Source organism: Taudactylus pleione, unplaced genomic scaffold (genome assembly GCF_031769625.1).
Source record: "Taudactylus pleione unplaced genomic scaffold, aTauple2 ptg001531l, whole genome shotgun sequence".
In the NCBI taxonomy this organism is placed as follows: Eukaryota; Metazoa; Chordata; class Amphibia; order Anura; family Myobatrachidae; genus Taudactylus; species Taudactylus pleione.
In genome coordinates, this window is record NW_028285928.1 from 164895 (window position 1) to 177500 (window position 12606).

Sequence of the window (12606 nt, forward strand, 5' to 3'; positions counted from 1 at the left end):
ATTTCAACAGAGATGGGGCAGTGTGCAGTCTCCGCCTGGGGCCCCTCCTCTCTCTCCAGCTGCTGGCAGCGCACTGAGCACAGCACCGCAGCAGTAGACTCTGCGCACTAATCTGTGTCCAGAGTCTACTGTGTATGTGCAGGTCACTGGGAAAGTGGCGCGGAAGCCATTTTCCCAGTTTTCATACTGCCCATGCGCAAAACGCTGGGAAAATAGCGGCGGTGTTGGACATTTTCTAGGCATTTTTCACAGCACTGATACCGGTGCAGACATTGAACTCTGGAGTGGTAAGTATAATATGGGTGCAGGGTGTGCAGTGTGGGCCCCTCTGGACCCAGTGGCCCGTGTTCACCGCACACCCTGCCACCATTATATATACGCCCCTGCCTAGTTGTCTAGCTGAACTCCAGGAGTGGATGATCCAGTTGGGTGTGACTGAATCCTGATAAAATACATGTTCTTATGATGCAATCAATGAACAAGTCTGCAGCTTTACCAACTGACTGGATTTAAGCTTGGTTTGGAGGTGCAAATCTCCAATGATGTGAGGAATCTTGTTGTTGTCCTTAATTGTGGCCTGACCAGTGGTGTAACTAAACATTTAGCTCCCACCTTCAAAAAAGTTCCTGGTGCCCCCCCTCCCCCCATGGTATTTTGGCAAAACTAATACAGGGCCATTTCTAGGCAATTTGGCTGCAAGTGCAAACAGTTAAAAATGCACCCCCACCCCCATAGACAGTTTACATTATTTGTCATATTTCCTCCTTCTTGTAATTCACCTTACACATTATTCCACACTGTAATGCCCCTTACAAATTATGCCACACTCTGTGATGCCCATTACACATTTTTCCACATAAAAATTATTTCAATTACACATTAATCTGCACACTGTAACGCCCATTATACAATATGCAACACACTGTAATGCCCATTACACAATATGCCACACACCATAATGACCATTACACATTTTGCCACACACCGTAATGCCCATTACAAATTATGCCACACACCGTAATGCCCGATGACACATACCATAATGCCCAATGACACATACTGTAATGCCCATTACACATTATGCCACAAACATATTTGCCCCTGACACCATTTTATGCGACACAGTAAGGATTCCGATTACTTTTAAATTACCTGCTCATTGTCAGGGGTCTCATGCTCGTTGTGAGGGGTTTTATGCTCTGGGTTTCATGCTCGTTGCAAGGGGTTTCATGCTCATTGTCAGGGGTCTCATGCTCATTGTCAGGGGTTTTACAGGAGAAGATGCAGCTTTCTGCATCTCCTCCTGGTGGTGCCAGAGTTCCCGACACTTCCAGGTACCGCTATGTGCTACCCTGGCAGATGCTAGAGGTCCAGTAGGATAGATGATAGAGGTCCAGTAGGACAGATGCTAGAGGTCCAGTACCTCTAGCATCTGTCTGTTAGGATCCACGACAGCAGATCATCTTGGTGGCAGGTCCCAGCTATACTTGTCACTGGGACACTGTAACTTGTCCTGATCCATGTTCCAGCTGTTACAGGCAGCCGGATTCCTGTCTTGTCTGTGTTTAGCTCATAGCCTGTCATTACTGTCTGTGTGTTTTGTCTCAGGTGTTCACAAATCATCATATGTCTAGATGTAGCTCAGGTGCACTCTAGCCTGTCATTAGGAATAACTCTTTGCAGGAAATGGCTCTGATTGGACCCTGCATCTCTTAAGTTACAGCCAGTCCTTCACTCCATGCCGGTTATACTGTTTGACTTGCTTTGTTAGTTGGTCTGTCCTCAGAAGTCTGAGTGCTAGCCGGTCTTTCAAGATCTACAGTTCCTGTTTATGGAGTCATTTTCCCAGTGTCCAGTACATGCCTGTTTGTTCTACAGAACCCGTGCATGCCGTTGCCTGAGGCAGCTTCATACATCAGTCCTCCTAAGATGTGTTATTTGTGTCCACCGGAGTCCAGTCTTACCTCAATCCTACCTAGCTGTGTTTGTTTGTGTCCACCAGAGTCAGTCTGCAGTGTTCTAATCCTTGCTACTTTCAGTCAATATTCCTGCTGTGTCAAGTTCACCTGTTTGCTGTATTTTTCTGGACACACCTCGGCCATTAGGCTGCATTACCTGGTTCCAGTCAGGCCATGGGCCTCAAGCCTGCATCACCCAGGTTCAGATGCACCTTGGCCGCAAGGCTGCGTCACCTGGTTCCAGTCACGCTACGGGCTTCAAGCCCACATCATCCAGTTTCAGACGCACCTTTGCTGCAAGGCTGCATCACCTGGTTCCAGTCATGTCACGGGCCTCAAGTCCGCATCATCCAGTTTCAGATGCACCTCGGCCGCAAGGCCGCATCACTTGGTTCCAGTCACGCCAATGGCCTCAAGCCCACATCATCCAGTTTCAAATGCACCTAAGCCGCAAAGCTGCATCACCAGGTTCCAGTCACGCCACGGGCTTCAAGTCTGCATCATTTTATCTCAGGTCACATCTCTGTCTTCAAGTCCTTTCTTTAGTTGCACCTCAGCCCTCAAGGCTGCTTCGTCCAGTCTCAAGTCGCACCTCAGTTCTCAAGTCCTGGCTGTAGCTGCACCTCAGCCCGGTAGTCCTGCTGCACCCATTGCCTGTCTTCTCTTGTTTGTATTTTGTCTGTCTTGTCCTTTGCCTGTTTGGCCTTTCTAGTCCTTTCTAGTCCTCATCGAGTCTTGTCATGAAATCCTGCAATATCCTCAGTCCTGGTCATCCCTGCCATGCAGCTAGTGTAGGTTATCTACCTAGCATGCATCAAAGTCCCTTGACAATCCTGAGACCTCTCATATGCCGCTGCAAGTGTACCCTATCTTATTATTACTGTGCCTGTTCCATTATTCTGAAGCCACACTCCAGTTTGCAACAGTAGTGGAAGGACTTCCACTTCGTATGCCAGTTCTATCCTTGGTCAGAAGCCCTGCAGTCTCGGCTCCGTGTGAGATCATAACCGGCCAAAAACAGACGCTACTGGAGTGTTTTCAATATGGTCTCTGCCCTGTGAAATCCTGATATGGGACTATCAAACACAATTCTGAACCTCGAGAGCATGCAAGCGCTGCTGCTATAAGCCTTCCTTGGATTATCATCTCATGTGGATGTGCTGCAGCAGCAAACATTTCAAGCCTCCCAGATTTCATCGGACACATCTAGCTATTGCAAGAATCCATCTAGGGAGGAACAGTTGGAATGCACCCCAACTGTAAACTGTTCTATAACACCTCATTCATCTGATTTCATATATCCTGAGTTCTTACGGGAATTTCATCTAAAGACTGAACAGTTACAAAAAATATTGTTTAGTACTAATACAGTATGTTAGTACAAACATTTTTGGGGAATTTACCAGACTTTGAAAAGATTCCATCCTTCCCAGCGGAAACAAAGGAGATGACAGACTCCACTTCCATTACCTCTGCAATGCCGTCCTCTATGCAGGAGGAAGGTGGATATAGGAGATACTTATGACCTAGGCTTTCTGAGGCCCAGTGGCAAAGTCATAGGGAAAATTGTCTGTTTATGCTGTGGGAGTGCAGATCATTTTATTGCAGACTGTTCTTTATGTAAGCCAAGAAGAAATGACCAGCCTCAAAGTCCTAGGCTTCAAGTTAACCACTCACCTTGTAAGCCTATTAATGCCGCAGACTCCGTAATTCCTGACAAAGGTGCCATGGTTCCCCAAAAGGAGCCAGTTATTTATAATTGGGATACCAATAACTAAGGGACCAAGGACCTCATTCAGAGTCGGTCGAAGTGGCCGCACGGTCGTACGGGAAAAGGGGCCGGATATGCAAATGATTCCCTCGCAAGTTGCGTCCCTAAGTTCGGATCGGTAGCTGGCCGACCAAGGGGATAAAGTGGCCGGAATTCCCAAAAGTACGCCCCCTTCTCGTACGCATTGCATGTAATCTCCGGGCATATAAGGATTAATCGTGACCATCGGGAACCATCAGAACTGGTCGTAGAGCTTAAGGTTAACCATACCCTCTCTTAAGCTCTACGATCATGTCAGTGTAAAAACCTCCCATGTCACATGTCCCATGACGCTACTTTGTTAATTATGCACTCCCATAAACCATATGCACTCCCAAAACACGCCGTTCGCATATTTAGGCACGCCTGCGTTCGGATCTCACTCCCCCGTTTTCAAGCACCTTCCCCTGTTACCACCCACAAACGCCTCAATCTGTCACTCAAACTACCGAACTGGCTGTGTTCAAGGAGAGATAAATTTCTGTTCGTAGCGGCTAGTTTGTGCACGCGCATTGCGAACTTTACGCATGCGCAGTATAGCGAACATTGTTGGCGTGCGGCCGCTTCGACCGACTCTGTTTGAATGGTTCCCAAATTTGAGACTTGGGACCTCATTCAAAGACTCATTATACCAGCAAAGGTTAAATTTTTTTCTTTTACAGGAGGAACATCTGATATTAAAATTAATGTCTTGACCTCGACTGTGTCTTCAGAGAATATGACCAATGCTCCCACTTCAGAAGAGGTGTCTGAAGTACCGACACATATAGAAGTGTCTGATGTACCCACTCCTGTAGGAGTTTCCGATGTCATAATCATTCAAGACCACATGAGGGGATTTCGATATGCTAACCTCAGAAGAGGTGTCCAAAGTACTGACTCCAGTAAAAGGAGTCTGATGTACCAATCTCAAGTGAGGAGTCTGATGTTCCAACTCCTAAAGTGATTCTCTGATGTTCCAACCTAAAGTGAGGTGTCTGACGTACCTACTCCTGAAGGGGTTCCTGATGCTTTAGTCATCCAGACTAAAGTTTGATGTACCAACCTCAGAACAGAGGTTTGAAGTACCGACACCAGATGTATCAACCTCAGAAAAGCTGCCTATAGTACTACCCTCAGAAGAGGTCTCCGTAGTACCGACACAAGGAGGGGAGTTCAATTTACTGATCCTGAAGGAGAAGTCCAAAGTTCCGTTACCTAGAGGAGAGCCTGTATCTATTCCAGCTAGAGATCTTCAATCAGTCACGCCAGACCAGGACCCTGATTGTTCCACTTCCCCATTGAAGATTAGGCAATTTCGGAACCTAAAGCTTCAAGTCCAAGTACTTCCTCCAGATCTTTCTCAGCATGAAAAAAATGTTGTTCTTACTTTTAACATTTAAAGGAGAAGCTAAGAAATGGGCTGATCCCTATATTAGATAAAAAGATGCCATTTTCTACGATCTAGATTTATTTGTCTGTACTGTCCTTTAGGAGGTTTGGTGGTCAGGATATAGTTATTGCTCAGCCTTCTAAAAGTTCTACTTGTGCTTCAAAATGACCATCTAAATTAAAATCTGCTAATACCTTAAAGGACCATCTTGCCTGCAAGTCTCGACCTCCTCAAGATCGTAGTTTTTCGTCATCTCCACATTAGACTGCCTACATATCTCCACTCTGAATGCTTGTTAATGTCTCCTGACAATGAATCCTATGTAAATTCGGAGAAGAGGACCCCGTCAGCTTCTCAATAGGTGAAGCTTTCCATTCCCAATAGTAAGGGGATGGTTCTGCCTTTGGATGATGACACTGGTTCTGACTATAATCCAGTAGCAGTTGAAAGATTCTTGGAGGAACTTTCTTTGGACAGTAAGTACATCTTTATAATCCCCATTGTAAGGCCTAAGCAGGTGGGGAAAAAGAAGACATTGTAGAAGACATTGATCATTCTCTGTTACACCAAGATTCTTGCTCCCCTTACTGACATTGGGGTGTCCTGAGTCCACCCTCAAGAAGGGGTACTGTTAGGATCCACGACAGCAGATCATCTTGGTGGCAGGTCCCAGCTATACTAGTCACTGGGACACTGCATCTTGTCCTGATCCATGTTCCGCTGTTGCAGGCAGCCGGATTCCTGTCTTGTCTGTGTTTAGCTCATAGCCTTTCATTCCTGTCTTGTCTGTGTGTTTTGTTTCAGGTGCTCACTAATCATCATCTGTCTGTGTGCAGCTCAGGTGCACACTAGCCTGTCATTAGGAATAGCTCTTTGCAAGAAATGGCTCTGATTGGACCCTACATCTCTTAAGTTACAGCCAGTCCTTCACTCCATGCCGGTTATACTGTCTGACATGCTTTGTTAGTTGGTCTGTCCTCAGAAGTCTGAGTCCTAGCCAGTCTTCGAAGTTCTACAGTTCCTGTTTATGGAGTAATTTCCCCAGTGTCCAGTACATGCCTGTTTGTTTTGCAGAACCCATGCATCTTGCTAAGCTGTGTTATTTGTGTCCACAGAGTCCAGTCTTACCTCAGTCCTGCCTAGCTGTGCTTGTTCGTGTTCACCAGAGTCAGTCTGTAGTGTTCTCATCCTTGTTGCTTCCAGTCAATATTCCTGCTGTGTCAAGTTCAACTGTTTGCTATATTGTTACGGACGCACCTCGGCCGTTAGGCTGCAACAACTGATTCTAGTCATGCTATGGGTCTCAAGCCTGCATCATCCAGCTTCAGATGCACCTCGACCGCAAGGCTGCATCACCTGGTTCCAGTCATGCCACGTGCTTCGAGCCCGCATCATCCAGTTACAGACACACCTCGGCCGCTAGGCCGCATCACCTGGTTCCAGTCATGTCACGGGCCTCAAGCTCGCATCATCCAGTTTCAGACACACCTCGGCCGCAACCTGTGAGAACATAAATCTCTATGGGAAAAGCGGTTGCTACAGTATAGTTTAAGACCTCTCTAGCCTGATACTAGGAGATTATGTGGACTGTTGGGTGTGCATAACAATACCCAGACAAATCGCTGTGAGAAAAGCTCACTGAGAGGGGATTAGTGAAAGTACAAATGAGACAAAGTATTTTATATTTCAGAAAGATACATGTTGTTTATTTGCAGACAATATAACAATATTGACCAAATAGAGTGTTGTATATCATTTAATGTATCTGCCACTATGATACAGATAATAACTTCTAAACAAAATATAACTGACACTCGGTGCACACCAATGTATTCCACACAATACTTATGAAGGAATTATAGCAATGGTTCCTGGAATACTCTTTTTCTTCTCTGCCTCCACTTCTCTCAGGTGTGAGTTTTTAGAAAGAGGAACAAAGAAAAAACTCCTAGAGTAATAACATAACTGTTAAGAAATTCACTCTGCGTCCTGCTGGTGCACCCAGAGGTGCCATAAGGAATAGTGATGGATAATGTGTAGTAGCTCCCAAGCTGTTTTCCAGACAGAAAAATAAAAATAGATGCACCAAAAAAAGGGATAACACCCCTATGCTAATTTTGTTTTATTTGCCCATCAACCTTGTCTTTGTACCTCATTATGTAGTATTTTATGTCATTCATTATATATGAGCTTATTTACAGCTCTGCAGAAAATGTTTACGCTTTAATAAATAACATACTAATAAAATAAAATTCCAATTCCCTAGTATGTCTTCATCTGTTGTGCCCATGTGTGTGGTAGTCTAATTCTGTCAATTCCATTCCCCCCTTATGACCTCCATTTAGGGGTCTATTAACTAAGCTGTGTTAGTAGATAAAGTGAATGGTGATAAGGTACCAGCCAATCAGCTCCTAATTGCCATATCACAGACTGTGTTTGAAAAACGTCAGTTAGGAGCTGATTGGCTGGTACCTTAACACTTTATCTCCTAAAGATTAGTAAATAGACAACCTTAATCTTCTAGTTTTGACTGATCATCTACATATTTCACAGATTAAGTACCTGATATCTCACATTTATATCTCAGATTATTCCACTTGGAATCACTGATGCTAAATCAGTTCATTTCGGCCGCGGCATTAGCATAAAGATGCAGTCGCGCTGTGGCAAAGACGCAGCCATGGCTACAATAGCGCCACTTCTGAATCAGGCCCAGTATGTACAAGACTCTGTCAATTACCTGTTGCTGTTGAGCTGCTGGCAGAATGTGTTGTTGTTGTTGTCGTAGAAGTACCTGTAAATACAAATCAATGATAAAAATGTAACTAATTTGTTAATAATATGTGGAATTGGGGATAAAAATGTTGCAGCCAGACTACAAATCTTCCCCACTGATCTCCCTGTGATACTTCCCAGCACTGGCTCCCCAATAAGTCTTAAAACATGCAAACTTATATCAATAACCTACACACCGATTTCCAACACTATACACAGAGCTGGAAAGCTTTGGGGAGCCTGGGGCACCTTAGACAGGGGTCTAAAATTAAGTGCATAGTGACATCATCGACTAGAGTTGTTAATAGGTGATAAATATTTATTTTGTGATGAAATTGGTCTGAAAGCCTCTTTAATATTTAACATATATGCAATTAAAACAGTGCAACTGTAAACATTTTTTAAGATAATTTTTGCACTATTGTTCCTGTGCATACAGAGTCAGTTTGAGAGTGATAGACATATACTGTAGGAAGATAAAGAGGGTTCAAGGCCAGCTGTAACAGATAGATCCTAAGTACCTAGTCCATAGGCTGGCTGCCAACTTTTAGCCCTGGTGTAAAGTCCACCCTAGAGGCCCAGTGTGTGGTAGCCGATTATTGATTTTTCTTCCAATATTGATATTTTCATTAAAGGGGGAACAAATTAATGCTAATCTAGCAAAAGGGACACAGTTTATTGATATTATATTAAAAGGGTCACAGATTATTGATATTATAATAATGTGAGATGACCAAACCCCTCCAATTGTTGGCCACATCCAGGACCGTAAAGAGCTGCGCTCTTTCGGGGCCATTGTCTGATGTAAGGAGGCATAGCCATGTCTCCTTACAAAAATAAAGAAATAGTATTTGCTGCACCACAAAGCAGGGGGGTGTACCGTGTGCACCTTAGCCCGGGGCAAATCCAGGGGGGGCACGATCAGTGTGACTGCTCCCTAACCCGCCCACACAGCTAGTGGAGACTGCTGCTTCTGCTGATAAGTCTCCCTGGTCCCACTGCAGCCCAGCACACAGCAGCATATGCTGGGCTGAGGAGACACAGGCTGCTGCCGTTGACAGGTAAGGGAGTGGGGGCAGTGTGCCCAGGCCCCCGCCGGTCCCCTCTATCAAACCCCATAATTTGCATGTGCAGTACGGGTCTTGCGTGATTGCATGCAGAGCGGCAGCAGACTGTCAGTGATTGACAATCTGCTGCCGTTTGGTGGAGGCGGAGAGGATGGCCTCTGTTTCCTAAAACATCGGGGTATCGCAGACATTGGGGGGGTGGGAAGAGGCCAGGATCTCTGTCAGCTGATGTATACTAGTCTCCTTCCCACATGTGTGTTGGCCGGACTGCGTGATCCCATGATCACTCAGTCGGAAAGGGATCATGCAGATGTGTCTGTGGACGCAGCTAGAATCATTAATGCATGCAGGAGCCATGACTCCTCCTGCTGCATTAACATAATTGCAAGGACGGAATTGCAAACTGCTTGCGTGTAGCTTTGCAATTCCATCCACTACTGAATCACCCCTATAGATCTAATTTACAATTATCTAAGTGTGCCACCACCAAAGAGAAAATGTCAGTTAACTGATAAATTGCGTTATGACTTTCCTTTTTGTAAGAAATTAAAAGAGGATGACAGTGAAACTGTGTTATGCTAAGGGGTTAAATTGGGCAGGAACGGGGTGGAACTGAGGGCCTGATTCAGCTTTGGGAATAGAGTGAGAATTAGCAATTAACTGTGAATGTGGACAAACCATATTGCAATGTAAGGAGTGTAAATACATAAAAAAATTGCATTTATGGTAAATATTGGATGCTTTGCATGTAGGGTTAATACTGGCTGCTTTTGCATGTAGCTCATAAATACTGCACAGCCCTCCCAAATCTAAATCTCTCTGCACATTTTAAATCTGCCCCACTTGCAGTGCAGCATGGTTTCACCAAGATGATCAGTTATGTGCTAATTCTCACTCTATTTCCAAAGCTGAATCAGGCCCTGAGTTCCGTCACCTCTAATCAGAGCCGTAACTAGACTTTTTGATGCCCTGTGCCAGAAAGAACATTGGCGCCCCCTCATTTTTCAAAGGGACATAATGCACCCAAAAAAGGGCCATGGCTTCATGGGGAAGGGCCATGAAAGAGATAGTAGTGGCCAGGAGATGCTGGGTATGAAATAAGAGGAAGCTACAAGCAAGAATGATAATAAACAGAAATTCGATAGGCCCAAACAGCGCCCCCTGACCTGTGGTGCCCTGTGCGGTGGCACCGGCCGCACTACCCTAGCTACGGCCCTGCCTCTAATGGTAGGTGGAACTATTTCCAACTCCACCAAGTACCTGCACAGAAGTGCCACAGACAGAGAGCCACTCACTGTCTGCATAGGGAGGCTCAATTTCTTCAGAGAAATCAGCATATAGGTAAGGAAAGAATCAAGCAAAGGCAATACATAGGGGTTACAAAAAAACTTTGGACATCCAAGTGACATAGACTAGTTTGTGGGGAGCCCATAAAAAAAACTCAGAGGCACGGCAAAAAAGAACACTGATGATATAGAACATTTTTTTTCCTTTTTAAGTGATCTAACATTGTAGTCTCAGCTGATGGCAGGAGTGCTAAACAAGCATCTAAAATGTATTTCACACTGTTATAGCCCCCAAAGCTTCTGGGGGCCTAGGTGGCCCCCAGCCATTCACTTTACCGTTTCCTATACGCAACAGTGTAGGTGTGTCTAAAGAACAGTTTTCACTCTTGTTTTGGCCTGTCAGACTAGCGAGGCAAGGGGGGTGGGGGGTGAGGAGGGGAGTAGGTGGCTGGTCAGATGAGTTCCAATTTTGCCAACTATAAGTTTAAGTAAAAAGTCATAACATGTTGTTAGACTAATTTTTATTCTATTTTTATAAAAACAAATAGTGATAAGCATATATGTAAATCTACATTTGTTTTTATTCATCATCATTGTTTAATTGCAAAACACCAGATGCTGGACAGTTATGCTGGGTACACACTGGCAGATATATTGGCCAATCAATTTATTGGAAAATATATTGTGTGCCCATCGGCCAGTGTGTACCAGCAATATGTCTGTGACCGACGTTGTTCATAGAAATATCACGTCGGCTGTGCTGCACAGCTGATGGCAGATATATCTGTCCATCGTGCTGTGTGTATGGGCGATCAGTCGCCCACCCGTACACTTGCATTGGCAGCCGCGGGGAGGGGGTCATACATGAGGAAGTCCTGGTTCTAGCCATCCAGTTTCATCCACGCTTCCCAAGTCTCCTCTTCAGCCCCCCACGTCTGTTACGACCAAATCCAAACCTCAGGGGTGACACCCCATCCTGGAACCTCCACACTTGAGGATACCATGATTTGAAAGAAGGGATCCTCTTAATGGGATGTAGTTATATTGCTGGCAGACGGGATGCCGGCCGCCGATATTCTAGCACTGGCATCCCACCACCCGGCATAATGCCAATGCCAATATCCCAAAGGTTATCAGGATACTGGCATCTGCATCCCGTATCGTTGGAATCCTGAACATCCAGAACCGGGTAAGTATACTAGTTTCCCTGGGGATGAGGGGGTTAGGTTTAGGCACCCCTCGGGAGAGATTAGGGTTAGGCACCACCCCGGGAGGGTTAGGGTCAGGCTATGGGGAGGGGGATAGGGTTAGGCACCACTGGGGGGGGGTTAGGGTTAGGAGTCCCCCTCGGGATAGTTAGTTTTAGTTAGGGTGCGGGAAGGGGGGGTTAGGGTTAGGCACCACCAAAGGAAGATTAGGGTTAGGGAGAAGGTTAGCATACTTACCAGCCCCAGTCGGGATGTTTAGTCTTCGGGTTTCCGGCTGTTCAGCCGTTGGTAAGTCATACCCATTCTCCTCTTAACAATCTATGTAACATCTTAGTAGTTATTATCTGGTGATCATCAGGGATTTATTATTATTATTATTATTTATTTATATGGCACCACAAGTGTTCCGCAGCACCTTACAAAGTACATAAACAAATAGGTGACCAGTGACTTACAGTACAATACAATACAATACAATGCAGGACAAGGACATGGATAAAATACATAGCTACATTAGCGACCATAACACCAACATAAGCAGCCGAGCATAAGCAACCAAGTGTTAGGTGCCCTAGTGGGGAGTAAGAAGTAGATAAAAGTACAGACCACCGCCATTCCTGCAGTAGCTTCAATTAACTCATGTGTGCCCTCATTTGTTGCAGTAGCTTGTCTAGGTTTGAAAATGAGATGACTTTTTAATTATTTTATTACCAGTTATTTATATAATGCACACAAATTCTGTAGCGCTTTACAGAGAATATTTTGGCCATTCACATCATTCAAGTTTAATTTCATACCCACTAAAACAGTAGTATTAACATGTATTTTGATGATAGAGGGTAAGGGGCATTAAGTGGTTAAGAAATCTATTTTTACGGAGGAAGCTGAGAATCTGTCGGAACTGCAAATTAATTTATAAATACAGTAGCCTGAGGCAGCTTTTCTATTTCCTTTCTCTTTCGATCTTATTGCCTAATATTGTGTGTGCACCATAGTCTAGATGCTTTTGCATGAGAGTGTAGTGTTAACACACATATTTTTCTACAACTGGAAAAACCTGTTTTTAGAGATTTTGTTCCCACTTGAATACAATTTTCAGGCTTACAGCTCCACTTTCCATCAAGCAGAAT

At 44.8% G+C, this 12606-nt stretch overlaps 1 protein-coding gene across 2 annotated transcripts in view; it reads right to left on the reverse strand.

Moving 5' to 3' along the window:
* The window catches only part of CIST1 (colon, intestine and stomach enriched 1), a 102009-nt gene that overhangs the window by 41460 nt on the left and 47943 nt on the right, over positions 1 to 12606 (reverse strand). For both annotated transcript variants that reach the window (XM_088463964.1, XM_088463963.1), the window contains exon 2: positions 7881 to 7934. In XM_088463964.1, coding sequence (XP_088320090.1) covers positions 7881 to 7934 — 54 coding nt within the window. The remainder of the gene's footprint in view (positions 1 to 7880; positions 7935 to 12606) is intronic.